General features: G+C 37.4%; 1 protein-coding gene across 1 annotated transcript in view; it reads left to right on the top strand.

The window, feature by feature from the left end:
- TEX10 (testis expressed 10) overlaps positions 1 to 13,942 on the top strand; it is a 61,302-nt gene that overhangs the window by 5,217 nt on the left and 42,143 nt on the right. The window contains exons 3-5 of the mRNA XM_060609190.3: positions 1,415 to 2,127; positions 2,517 to 2,760; positions 8,512 to 8,624. Coding sequence (XP_060465173.1) covers positions 1,415 to 2,127; positions 2,517 to 2,760; positions 8,512 to 8,624 — 1,070 coding nt within the window. The remainder of the gene's footprint in view (positions 1 to 1,414; positions 2,128 to 2,516; positions 2,761 to 8,511; positions 8,625 to 13,942) is intronic.

Raw genomic sequence — 13,942 nt, 5'->3', positions numbered from 1 at the left:
CGGAGTTTGTCCGTTAATCAAATCTGAGTTGCCACTGCAGCTTTCCCACCTCCTCCAGAAAGACTTGCTCAACTAAACGCACAGTGATTTCTGTTATATACCTATTTGATGTGTTAATATATGATCTGGAAGAAATTCTGTTTAACTTTTCAATGTAACAAGTTTTTGATGTGACAATTTTCTAGCTGTTTTTATAGTTCATGAAGATCTTGTCTTACTGATTTTTTTTTTTTTTTAAGAGAGAAAGTATACGAACTGGGGGGAGGGAGGGAGAATCTTAAGCAGGCTCCTCACCCAGTGCAGAGCTCAAAGATCTTGTCTTACTCATTTTGAACCCACATAACTTACAGGTTCTCAGTAAATGTGTGAAGTTAATTCAAGTTTGAGCAATAGTTTTGTTTAAAATTTTAACAGCTTTATTGAAATGTAATTTTTATGCATAATAAAATCAACCCATTTAAAGTGTGCAATTGTGTAACTTTTAATGTATTTATAGTTATGCTATTATCCCCACAATCTAATTTTAGAACAGTTTTATCATGCCAGAAAGAAACCCTATATCTATTACAGGTCACTCCCCATTCTTCTCCCCTAGCTCTAGGCAGCCATTAATCTACTTTTTGTCTGTGTAGATGTGCTTATTCTGGTCATTTCATATAAATGGATATGTGGTCTTTCGTTACTGGTCTTTTAGTTAGTATGTTTTTGAGGTTCATCTGTGTTACAGCGTATCTGTCAGAACAGTACTTCATTTCTCTGTACTGTTGAGTGGAGTTTCAGTGCATGGTTAATGTCACATTTTATCACTCATCAGTCGATGGACATTTGGTTGCCACTTGTAATGCCACTTGCCATTTGGTTGCCATGTGTAAAGCTGTTATGAGCATTTGTGAGCCAGTTTTTGTGAAGATCAACATTTTCTAGTTTTGCTTTTAAGTTCTGAAGTTAAATAAAATTGAAAAGGTACTTGAAGTTACTTTTTTTTCCCCACAGATGGTATAAAGTATTCCACAAATAAAATTGTCAAATGTTATACTCAGAATACACACATATCCTGAAAGACTATTTAAAATAAGGAGAATGCATTTGTTAAATTAAGAGTATATAAACGTACCTACCATATGTTTGGTACATAGTAGGTTTTTCAGTAGCGATGATGATTGTTGTCACTTTAAATGATAGCCTACATGCAGGTTAATTTCAGAAAGAAGATTCTGACCAAGAGTTATGTAATGTTTTTATTAAGCTAAATATATTTTAAAGATAAAACAATCTTAGTAAAAGCTAAATAACATTTCAAAAATACTTACTGAAGTAGTTTCCTCAAGGAGGGTTAATTTATTAGCATAGTTTTAGTTAGCATGTTTATTTGAAAATGTTATAATATAGCTAAATCCTGTATTTTTATTTTTAGGATTTGCTGTCACAGATGCATCACTACAATGCTGGGGTTAAACAAAGTGCTCTTCTTGGACTTAAAGACCTTTTGTCTCAATACCCATTTATAATTGATGCACACCTTTCAAACATATTAAGTGAAGTGACTGCTGTGTTTACAGATAAAGATGCTAATGTACGATTAGCAGCAGTTCAACTTCTTCAATTCCTGGCCCCCAAAATACGAGCTGAACAAATTTCTCCATTTTTTCCTTTGGTAAGTGCCCATCTCTCTAGTGCCATGACTCACATTACTGAAGGAATTCAGGAGGACTCTTTAAAAGTTTTGGACATTCTGCTGGAACAGTACCCAGCCTTAATTACTGGCCGTAGCAGTATATTGCTTAAGAATTTTGTAGAACTTATTTCTCATCAGCAGCTGTCCAAAGGACTGGTAAATAGAGACAGATCCCAGTCCTGGATACTTTCTGTAAATCCTAATCGGAGACTCACTTCTCAGCAGTGGAGGCTGAAAGTCTTAGTGAGACTCAGTAAATTCCTTCAGGCCTTGGCAGATGGATCCAGTAGGTTGAGAGAAAGTGAAGGACTTCAGGAACAAAAAGAAAATCCCCATGCCACTAGCAACTCCATTTTTATCAACTGGAAGGAACATGCCAACGACCAGCAGCACATCCAGGTTTATGAAAATGGGGGTTCACAGCCAAATGTCAGTTCACAGTTCAGGCTACGGTAAGAAGGATTTCAGTTATGTCCACACTCAGTTTTCCTATATTGAATTTTAACTGCTGATCATTGATGGCTAATTGTGGGGAGACATGAAGTTGTCTTTTATAGTTTTCATATAGTTACTCATGATTTGATTTTATTTACTGATGGGAGGAGTCATATGAAAGTATTAATTTGTTCATTTCTTACAAAGCCTAATGAGAAATAAAACTTGATGGTCTTTTTTGGCTTTGTCATCTTAGAATTTTATTTTCTTACTAGTCTTGATCAATGTAATTGTCAATTCAGGGAACTTCATTTTACTGGTACTTTACATTTAAATTTAAATTAAACAGGGAGTGATATTTTTTGATCATTAATTTTTATTTTTCATTCTTACCTTTCTTTATTAGGTACCTGGTTGGAGGACTAGGCAGTGTGGATGAAGGCCTGTCATCTACTGAAAACTTGAAAGGATTTATTGAGATAATAATTCCATTGCTAATTGAATGCTGGATTGAAGCTGTGCCTCCACAGCTAGCTGCTTCTGTTGGAAATGGTATAGAAAGAGAACCTCTGCAGGTTATGCAGCAAGTTCTTAATATTATTTCCCTTCTGTGGAAACTCTCCAAACAACATGATGAAACTCATAAATTGGTGAGAACTTAATGGATTCTTTATTTTCTAAGTAATGCCTTTTATCATAAATGGGCAGGTTAGAAATTTACTAATTGATTGCTACTAATTGATTATGCATTTTCCAAAATAATTCTAGTGGTGTAACTACAAGCTTGTTTCTTATTTTAGCCCCAAAATGCAAGTTAAGATAGTCTTGTGAGATGATTCTGAAATTTATTTGTTTGTTTATGTAAGACAGCACAAGTGGGAGAGAGGGGCAGAAAGATTTTTTTTTGTGCGCACAGGAGGGGTGGGGGGAGGGGGAGGGAGGGAGACTATCTTAAATAGGCTCCATGCTCAGCTTGATCCTGTGGCCCTGGGATCCTGACCTGAGCCGAAATCAAGAGGCAAGATGCTCAACTGACTGAGCCACTCGTGTGCCCCACTCTGAATATTTTTAATTTAAGTGAAATGTGTAACTTAATGAGCTTGTTTTCATTTGCTTTTATTAGATGTAATCACAGTAGTGTTACCATGTATTGTTTATGGCAGATTGATTACGTAGGAGCATTCTAGTTTCTGGAGGCCTCTTATGGGATTAAAAAAGTTGCTTATTAAGGAGTTTCTTCCAGTGTATGCCACATTGTCAATTTTAGCAGAAATGGACCACAGTGAAGATCTTATAACTAACCTACTGTGATTTAGAGAAGAAATTACTTACAGACTTGATTAGTGCATGCTGTTTTGTTTTCTCTTGACAAGGGATATAAGATCAGAACACATTTCTAAAAGTCACCTTTCACTGTAGGTAAGCTGTAGTTCTAGGTATGGTCTGCGTGAAATTAACCTAAGATTCTAAGTTGTGTAATAGGTTTTCACTAGAAAAGATGATAGTAAAGACGAGTTTCGTGATGATTTATCTGCTGTGTGGGGGAGAGTTGAATATTGGCAGCCTTTTTGAAGTGCTGTGGTATAGAGAATATAATGTATAGTCCATGGTGTAAGTAAGGAAGAACAAGATCTAAGATTAATTGGTATTAAATTAATATGATAGCACACTTAAAGGGCAGCTGCAGGAACAATACTTTAAAGCTTAAAGTATCTGGTTTATAGAATTTCTGCAAGGATTTTTGACTAGGCAGGTGTGAATCCTTGAAGTTGCCTGCATGTGTACAAAACTGACAAAGCAGTTTTTTGGTTTTGTTCAATTTTTATTTCAAGCTGGAATTTAGAATGAGTGAATAGACTCCATAAAATAAGATGAAGGATAAACTAAAAAGAGTATTCGATGATCCTGAAAAGCATTGTGGAATCATACTAAGGTGTGTGTTTCTTTTAAGAGCTTGCTCTAGCACTATTAACCCATTATCCATCATCTGTAGGGTTGTTACATGAATTGCTTTTTCAAATAGGATGGCATTTTATTGACTACAGTTTTGAGCCTGTCTCATGATTCATTGCATACATTGGCAAGAAATTGATCAGGGTTGGGGGTAGAGTGTATAATTTTATGAAAGCAAAGCTTACTGTCCTTTATGGCAATTAACCTATGGTGTAAGCTAGTGACTAACAATGCATACAGGTTTTTGGAAAAGCATATGTTATTTGCATTCTTGAATGGATTTATCTGAAGCTGGGATAGAAAGTAAAAGTCACGATATCAACATAAACCTTAAGTACCAGTCTTTCCTTCATTTTTAGAAAACTAAGAAAAATTCTAAGCATTTTGGTGTTTGGTGACACACAGGCACTAATTGTTAATCCTTTAGTAATAGTGTTTGTAACCAGATAGAATGGTAGGACCAAATGCAAATTCATTAATTATGCTAATTTTATATTATGCACTATCGTTCAGATAATACCGTGAAAATATCTAAACACTGCTTTAATTTTATGGATATTTAAAGTTGTATGCGTTAGAACTATTCTGTGCTATTATGACTGTTTATTAACAGTTCATTAACGTAGGACACTATATTCAGAAGACTGTTTTGTATAGATTGTTGAACGCTATGTAGAATACTGAACTGGGATACTATTTAAAATTCAAATAAATTGAAGAAAGTTTAATTCGAATAGAAATAGTATTTAAAAGCATACACTGGTAGAATTCTCTAATTTACCTTGGCAAATTGGTTATGTTGAATTGTAATAACTGGATAAGGTAAGATCTATTATTTTGTTAAAAAAATTTTTTTTAATGTTTATTTTTGAGAGAAAGAGCATGAGCGGGGGAGGGGCAGAGAGGGAGACACAGAATCTGAAGTAGGCTCCAGGCTCTGAGCTATCAGCACAGAGCCCGGTGGGGAGCTTGAACCCATGGACCACAAGATCGTGACATGAGCTGAAGTCAGAGCTTAACTGAGCGATTCCAGGCACCCCAAGATTCATTATTTTAGAACAAAGCATGAATATGTATGTGAGCTGTACAAGGTGACATTAAAATGCGTTAATTTATTTTTTGTTACCATTATGTTTGTCTCACTCATCTTCAGTTATAGCTTAGTAGTTAAGATACTGGATGACCTATAACAGCTCAAACTTTAAAAGAGGAATGAAGTGGCATTCCTTGGTCTTAAATGCAAATTGTGTCCCACAACCTAAATTGTAGCTCTTTTCTCTCAGAAAATGTGAAGGTCTTCTGGAGCACCTGGGTGGTTCAGTTGGTTTAGCATCTGACTCTTGATTTCGGCTCAGGTCATGATCCTAGGGTCATGAGATTGAACCCCGCATTGGGCTCCATGTTGAGCGTGGAGCCTGCTTAAGATTCTTTATCTTTCCCTCTGCCCTTCTACCCTGCTTGTGCGTGCACTGGCTCGCTCTATAAAATTAAAGAAAAGGCGGGGGAGAGAGGGCACCTGGGTGGCTCAGTTGGTTGAGGATCCTTCTTTGGCTCAGGTCATGATCTCATGATTCGTGGGTTTGAGCCCCACGTCGGGCTCTGTGCTGACAGCTCAGAGCCAGGAGCCTGCTTCGGATTCTGTGTCTTCCTGTCTCTCTGCCCCTCCCCCACTCACACTCTGACTCTCTCACTCAAAAATAAATAAACATTAAAAAAAAATTAACAGAAAAAATGTATAGGGCTTCTATTGATAAATTGGCATCTAGATTAGGTGCAGCCTTGGGACACTTGCTTGCTTTTAGGTTTTGCTAAATGTATTTATTTGCTGCATAGTTGAGAAACTTCATTTTAATCCAGGTTTTATTATTTATTAAAGTTTATTTATTTAGAGACAGTGTACACACGTGCATGAGCAGGGAAAGGGCAGAGTGAGAGGGAGAGAGAGAATCCCAATCAGACTCCATGCTCAGCAAGGAGCCTGACATGGGGCTTGACTGTGAGATCGTGTCTTGAGCCGAAATCACAAATTGGATGTTCAACCAACTGAGCCACCCAGGTGCCCCTTAGCTTTGTATTTTAATGCTTGCTATTTTTAGTTTATATACTTCATTGCCCACGTCTTTTTTGCCATGAGGATTGGAATTTGTACAACGTAATGCAATTATGCATCAGGATTTGTTGAACATCTATAAATATGGCTGTTTAAGTTAATTAAGATTCAGTTCCTTAGTCACACTGCCGCATTTCAAGAGCTCAATAGCTACATGTGGCTAGTGGCTGTGGTATTAGAAAACACAGATGAGTAATAATTCCATCACTGCAGAAAGGTCTGTTGAGTAATGTTGCTGTACAGTCTCGGGTGTTCTAGGCTTGGGGAATATAGAGATGAACATGACTGACAAGGTTGCTTGCCCTCCAGTACTTAACTTTTGGTGGATGGTAAACAAATATATAATGTCAATACTAAGAAGAAAGATGAAAGTAAAGCAGGGTAAAGAGAACATGTGCTGGAACAGAGTGAGTGGGAGCTGTATTATTATTATTATTATTATTATTATTATTATTATTATTAAGGTTATTTATTTGAGAGTGAGAGAAAGAAAGAATCCCAAGGCTATGCACTGTCAGTATAGAGCCCAATGCGGGGCAAACTCATGAACTGTGAGATGACCTGAGCTGAAATCAAGAGTCAGAGGCTTAACGAACTGGGCCACCCAGGTGCCTCAAGGGGGAGCTATTCTAAATAGATGGTCAGGAAACGCTTTCATGGCTTTTAAATGTCAATGAATAGTTAAAGGAGCAAGTCTTAGACCTGTGGGAAGAACCTTCCAGGCATAGGGAACAGCAAGTGCAAAGCCCCTGAAGTGAGAACAAATTTGGCATATTTGAGGAATGGCAAGAAAGCCTGTGCAAGTGAGGTACTAAGAGAATGGTAGAAGATAAGGGAAAAAAGTGACAGTGGCCAGATCATGTAGCACCCTATTGTCCATGGTAAGAAGTTTGGATTTTAACCCAAATGTGGTGAGAAGACATTGGAGAATTTTCAACAGGGAAGTGGCATGATCTGAATTATGTTTATTTAACTTTAATATGACGAATTGGTACATAGAACACTAGTGAACTTCTCTGTGATCAGCATCCAGGTCTAGCAAAACTGTGGAACCCAAACTCACACCATCTTTCCTATGAATGACCAGTCCTGCCCTACATACATACTTATTCCCTTTCTTCTTTCCTGTGTTATTTGGAAGTATGGTTTATGCTTTAAAAGGTCACCCTAGGGGCGCCTGGGAGGCTCAGTTGCTTAAGCATCCGACTTCAGCTCAGGTCATGTTCTTGCAGTCTGTGGGTTCGAGCCCCACATCAGGCTCTGTGCTGACAGCTCAGAGCCTCGAGCCTGCTTCGGATTCTGTGTCTCCCTCTCTCTCTGGCCCTGCCCTGCTTGCATTCTGTCTCTCTTTCTCTCTCTCAAAAATAAACGTTTCTTTAAAAAAATAAAAAGAACCCCCTGGCTACTATGTAGAGAATTGACTTTTGAGAAGGGCAAGAGGAAAAGTAGGGAGACCAGTTGGGAGGCTATTGCAGTAATCTTGGTAAGAGTGGTGGATTAGAATAGAATGGTAGCTAGAGTTGAAGTGATGAGAAGCAGCTGGGTTCTGATAAAGTCAGTGGGACTGCTGATGTGTATAGTGAAGGAAAGAGGAGCAAGAATGGTGCCTGCGTTATGATCCAAATGACAGTGTGACTGCCGGTGGGGAGATCAGTTTATTCATGTTAAATTTAACATGTCTGTTAGAAGTTCAAGAAGACATGTTGAGTATACAGTGATAAATTAGCACAAAGAGAAGAATACGGTAAAGGATACTAAGGAGCTGTAGGGTAACCAGCTAGTCCTATATCCCAAGAAACCTTTTAGTCCCTGGAAAAATGGAATGGTTGGTTCTCTGGATAGGAGAAAATAAGAGTGTTGTAATTTGGAAAAAGTGTTTCAGGTAGGAGAGAAAGATTCATGAGTACTGCAAGAACTTTAGAGAATTGCATTGCTTTTTGACAAATATTTTTAATGGGAAATAATAGAATTGCTGGGAAGTAGAGTTATTGTGTAACGGAACACTAGTACAAAGACTTTCTGGTATATTTTACAAATATTGCACTAGTGGTTCAAATTCAGAATTTTCTTCTTACTTTCTCCCTTTTTCTTTTAAACAGTAAATAAAATACAAGTAATGATAATTATTAAACACCAGAAAGATCTATGGGTGACATTTGGGTGCTCTAATTTATTTTGATTTTAAAATTTATTTGTATCTTCTGTCATAAGCAAAAGATGTATTATAATGGTAAATATATAGTTGAATATTAATAAGTGGTCACATTTCTGCTTAAAGTTTTATTGGTTATTTTAAATTGTTTCTTGTAGATTTTCTAATTTTTATTTATTTTAATAGGAGTCGTGGCTTCGAAAGAATTATCTTATTGATTTCAAACACCATTTTATGAGTCATTTTCCGTATGCCTTAAAAGAAATAACCAAGCACAAAAGGAAAGAGACAAATAAAAGGTATTGTGATTCCTTCCACTGTATAGACTTGAAAAAGTTTTTAACCTGAAATTACCAGAAGATAATTAGCCTTAAACTGAAACGTTCTAAACTGTGAGGGGTTTGTATCTAAATTTTGTGAGATAAAAGTAAAAGTAGCCGTAGTATGGCTGATCTTGAACAAGTAAGTCACTTTAAGCCTTGAGACTTCCGTTTCTTTTTTTTTTTTTTTTTTATTTAAAAAAAAAATTTTTTTTTTTCAACGTTTTTTATTTATTTTTGGGACAGAGAGAGACAGAGCATGAACGGGGGAGGGGCAGAGAGAGAGGGAGACAGAATCGGAAACAGGCTCCAGGCTCCGAGCCATCAGCCCAGAGCCTGACGCCGGGTTCGAACTCACGGACCGCGAGATCGTGACCTGGCTGAAGTCGGACGCTTAACCGACTGCGCCACCCAGGCGCCCCGACTTCCGTTTCTTTTAATGTTTAAAAATCTAAAATGAATTCTTTTCACAGAGTATCAAGTTATATAAATAAGAATATAATAAAATTTGTTGGGCTGATTTATTTGGGAAAGAGGTACTATGTAATCCCTAAGCAAGAAAGTATCTTAAAGGTCATGTAGTTGTGTCATTTATATATGAGGAAACTGGTAATGAAACTATTATCAGTATCAGGAAGAAGGATAATTGGAGAGAAATAACTTTCTAAACCAGAATTTATGGATTAGAAGATGGAATTTAAAATTGTAAGCCTGAAAACGGTTCAAAATGTTCACCTCAAGTGAGAGCAAGTAAGTGTAGAAACAAGTTATCTAATAAAATTTGAGAAGCAGGTGCAAGCTAGAACGCTAAAAGTGGCAGTTCCTCAAATGAGTAAATGCCTGAAGGGGTCTTAGTCTGTCAGATGATTGTTACATTTGTCAAAGGGAAGAAACTACCTGGAGAATCAATGAGGCTCTTTGAGCAGGGTTTAGAGGATATGCTTAGAAGTGACAAGGCTGTTGGAGGCCGATAAGGTTTTCATTTCTTCATTAAATATTTTGGTTGCTTACTATAAAAGTATCATAATAGAGATCATCAGATGTTTTCTTGTTCTAAGCAATTCATAAAGTTGTTTAAATCAGTCAAAATACAAAATTGGTAAAAATATGTCAGGGAAGAGTTAGGAGACAGAAACCACCCTAGTGATTTTAACAGCATTAAAAAAAAAAAATTTATTTAGTGCACTCAAACAGGGGAGGGGCAGGGGGGTGCAGAGGATCCAAAGGGGGCTCTGTGCTGACAGCAGTGAGACTGCTGTGGGGCTCAAACTCAGAAACCGTGCGATTGTGACCTGAGCCGAAGTTGGACATTCAACTGACTGAGCTACCCAGGTGCCCCAAAGAACCGAAAAGGCAAAAGGAAACATAATATGGAGATAGCCACTCAGGAAAGTAGGTACTGTCTCTAGAAGTGGGAGAAAGAAGAGAGCAAGAAGCTTGGAGGAAATGCTTTGTGGCACCAAAACTCTGACCCCTGGGAAAGTGGTTTTTCCTTAGTGGGCATGAATGTTTTTGAGATCTGAAGAGGGGCCTCGAGCTGGGGCTCAAAACTTTGCTAAGGGAATTTTGGCTGGCTGGTGCTTCTTCGGGTCGTGATGATGCTGGTTTTGTGTCACAAAAACTGCAAACTGGATTCAACTGTGGCTACTAGAATAAACTGCTTCTGGCCTGAGGAAGAGTTGTTGAGTTGAATTGGCAGCAAAAGGAAGCAAAAACAGGACTGGGAAGCAAACAAAGGACAGTATCCTATCTTTCTCCTACAGCTTTCTAGTCTCACTAGGACCCCTTCATTGGCAGAGCTTAACGAGAAGCCAGCTGCAAAGGAAAAATGTGGCCTAGAGTCCCAGCTGTAGGATGACAAAGCAGAGTATAGAAGGGTGGGTTTGAAGCTTAAAAACAATAGTCCAGTAACTGGCAGGAGGAAAATTGAATTGTATGTAGCAGAAGGCAGTTTATTTAAGGGTTATTAGAATTGTATAATTAACAAGTGCTATAGGAATTTATAGGAAGAGAAAGATCCTTGATGGGATGAACAGATAAAGCTATATTGAAGAGTAGTATTTGAGCATGGATATCACTTTAGCAGGCATAAATGAAGCAAGGGATGAGAGATTATACTAACTAGAAGAGGTAGCATGTAAGAAAACCATAGGATTAGGTAATGGAGAGCATGGGACAGATCTGGGTCAAATCTGATTTCTGCTGTTTACCAGCCTTGATGCTGAGAGACGTTCTTTGTCTGTGAAATTCAGTGCCAAAGGGTCAAAGCTGAAAGATAAATGAAGACTTTTGGTTGGATCAGAACTACGTCTTTGGAAGATTCATTTAGTGAGTTTCTGGAGTTGGAGGGGACAGTCAAATAGGTAGCTACTTTCTTGAGTAAGGTATTAGGTTCCCCACCTCGTATCCCTCAACAAACATGATTTTTTATTAGAGCAAAACTTTTAAATCTGGTCCATGGATAAGCTTCAGAAAGTCCTAGAACTCTTGAAGAGTTTTATGTGTGTGTATTTTTCTTGATAAGAGCTTCCATACATAATTTTCATCAAAATGAGATTAAGTAGTGGTTAGGAAGTTTGGCATTTAGTAGACCATTAAATGCAAGTAAATTATCCAAGAGTGTATGGGTGTGCTGTCATTATTCAAAACATTTATTGAACACTTAACATGTGGAAGGCAGTTACTGTACTGTGTGCTGAGCATTTTGAGGTAAAGGGGTGATGCTTTGGAGTACAAGCTAATGGGGGAGATGTTTCTGATTGTTTAATCTGTGACCAACTGTGATAAAGTTAAGGAACAGTTTAGGGTAATATGAGAGTATATAATAAGGAGCCTGTCCTGATCTTTTAAGAGGGAATAGAGTTGTAGGGAAGGCTGCCCTGATGAAGTGATTTGTACCAAGATATAAAAGGTAAAAAGGAGTTAACTTTATGAAGATGTTGAGGTAATGAAATTGTGGAATTTTTTTAAAAGATTTTATTTTATTAAAAAAAAAATTGTAACGTCTAGAGAGACAGAGATAGAGCGCGAGCAGGGGAGGGGCAGAGAGAGAGGGAGACACAGGATCTGAAGCAAGCTCCGGGCTCTGAACTGGAGCCCGATGCGGGGCTTGAACTCATGAACTGTGAGATCATGCCCTGTGTTGAAGTCGTACGCTTCACCGACTGAGCTACCCAGGTGCCCCCATGTGGAATTTTGAAAATTAAATTGAATTTTATTTCATTACAGTAAGTGTACTCTTTAATCCCCATCCCCTATTTAACCCATCCCTCTACCCAACTCCCCACTGGGAACCGTCCGTTTGTTCTCTATAGTTAAGAGTCTGTTTCTTGGTTTTTCTCTCCCTCCCTTTTTTTTTTTTTTGTTCTTTTTTGTTTTTTGAATTTCTCGTAAGTTTCCACATTTGAGTGAAATCATATGGTATTTGTCTTTCTCTGACCTATTTCGCTTAGCACTATCCTCTTCAGGTCCAACCATGTTGTTGCAAATGGCAAGATTTCATTCTTTTTTATGGCTAAATATTTGTGTGTGTGTGTGTGTGTGTGTGTGTGTACAAACATATGCAGTACCTTCAGTACCTTCTTTATCCATTCATCTTTTGATGGATACTTGGACTGCTTCCATAGTATGGCTATTATAAGTAATGCTGCAATAAACATATGTGTACGTGTATCCCTTTGAATTAATGTTTTTGTATTTTTGGGTAGATACCCAGTAGTGTGATTCTTGGATCATAGGGTAGTTCTATTTTTAACTTTTGTTTTTAAGTAGGCTTCACACCCAATGTGGAGCCCAACGTGGGGCTTGAACTCACAACCCCAAGATCAAGACCTGAGCTGAGATCAAGAGTCTGACACTGACTGAGCCCACCCAGGCACTCCTGTTTTTAATTTTTTGAGGAACCTCCATGCTGTTTTCCACAATGGCTATACCAGTTTGCATTCCCATCAGCAGTGCATGAGTGTTCCTTTTTCTTCACATCCTTGCAGCACTTGTGTCTTCTGTTTTTGATTTTAGCCATTCTGACAGGTGGGAAGTGATACCACATTGTAGTTTTGATTTGCGTTTCCTTGATCACGAGTGATGTTGAGCATCTTTTCATGTGTCTGTTGGCCATTGGCCATCTGTATGTCGTCTTTGGAGAAATGTCAGTTCACGTATTCTTGTTTTAAATTGGATTATTTGTTTTTTAGGCATTGGGTTGTGTCAGTCTTTTATATATTTTAGCTACTAACCCTTTATTGGATATGTCATTTGCAAATATTTTCTCCCATTCTGTAGGGTGGTATTATTTAGTTTTGAGGATTGTTTCCTCTCTGTGCAGAAGTCTTTTATTTTGATGAAGTCCTAGTAGTTTACTTTTGTTTTTATTTCCCTTGCCTCAGGAGACCTATCTAGAAAAATGTTGCTATGGCCAGTGTCAGATTACTGCCTGTGCTCTTGTCAAGGATTTTTATGGTTTGAGGTCTCACATTTAGGTCTTGAATACATTTTGAATTTGTTTTTGTATATGGTATGAGAAAGTGGTCCATTTTCATTCTTTTTTGTGTGTAGCTGTCCAGTTTTCCCAACACCATTTGTTGAGACATTTTTCCATTGTATATTCATTTCTCCTTTGTCCAAGATTAATTGACCATATAATAGTAGGTTTATTTCTGGACTTTCTATCCTACCCCGTCTGATCTACATGTCTATGCCAGTAGCATATGTTTTAATTGCCACCGCTTTGTAATATAACTTGAAATCTGGAATTGTGATACCTCCAGTTTTGTTTTCCTTTTTCATGATTGATTTGGCTATTGAGGGCTTTTGTGGTTCTATACACATTTTAGGATTGTTCTGTGAAAAATGCTGTTGGCATTTTGATAGGGGTTGCATTAAATGTATAGATTGATTTTGGGTAATATAGACATTTTAACAATATTTATTCTTCCAACCCATGAGCATGGAATGTTTTTCCATTTGTTTGTGTCATCTTCATTTTCTTTCATCAGTTTTTAAGAATTTTTCAGAGTGCAGGTTGTTAACCTCTGGTTAAGTTTATTCCTAGATCTTTTATTGTTTTTGGTGCATTTGTAAATGGGATTGTTGTCTTAATTTCACTTTTTGCTTGTTTCATTATTAGTGTATAAGAATGCAACAGATTTTTGTACATTGATTTTGTATCCTGTGACGTTACTGAATTCATTTATCAGTTCTAGTATTTTGGTGAAAATTTTGGGTTTTCTGTGTATAGTCTCCTGTTATCTGTAAATAGAGTTTTACTTCTTCCTTACCAATTTGGATGCCTTTTATTT

The sequence above is a fragment of the Panthera onca genome, chromosome D4, assembly GCF_046562875.1.
Source record: "Panthera onca isolate mPanOnc1 chromosome D4, mPanOnc1 haplotype 2, whole genome shotgun sequence".
Lineage (NCBI taxonomy): Eukaryota > Metazoa > Chordata > Mammalia > Carnivora > Felidae > Panthera > Panthera onca.
This window is presented reverse-complemented; position numbering and strand designations above follow the sequence as displayed.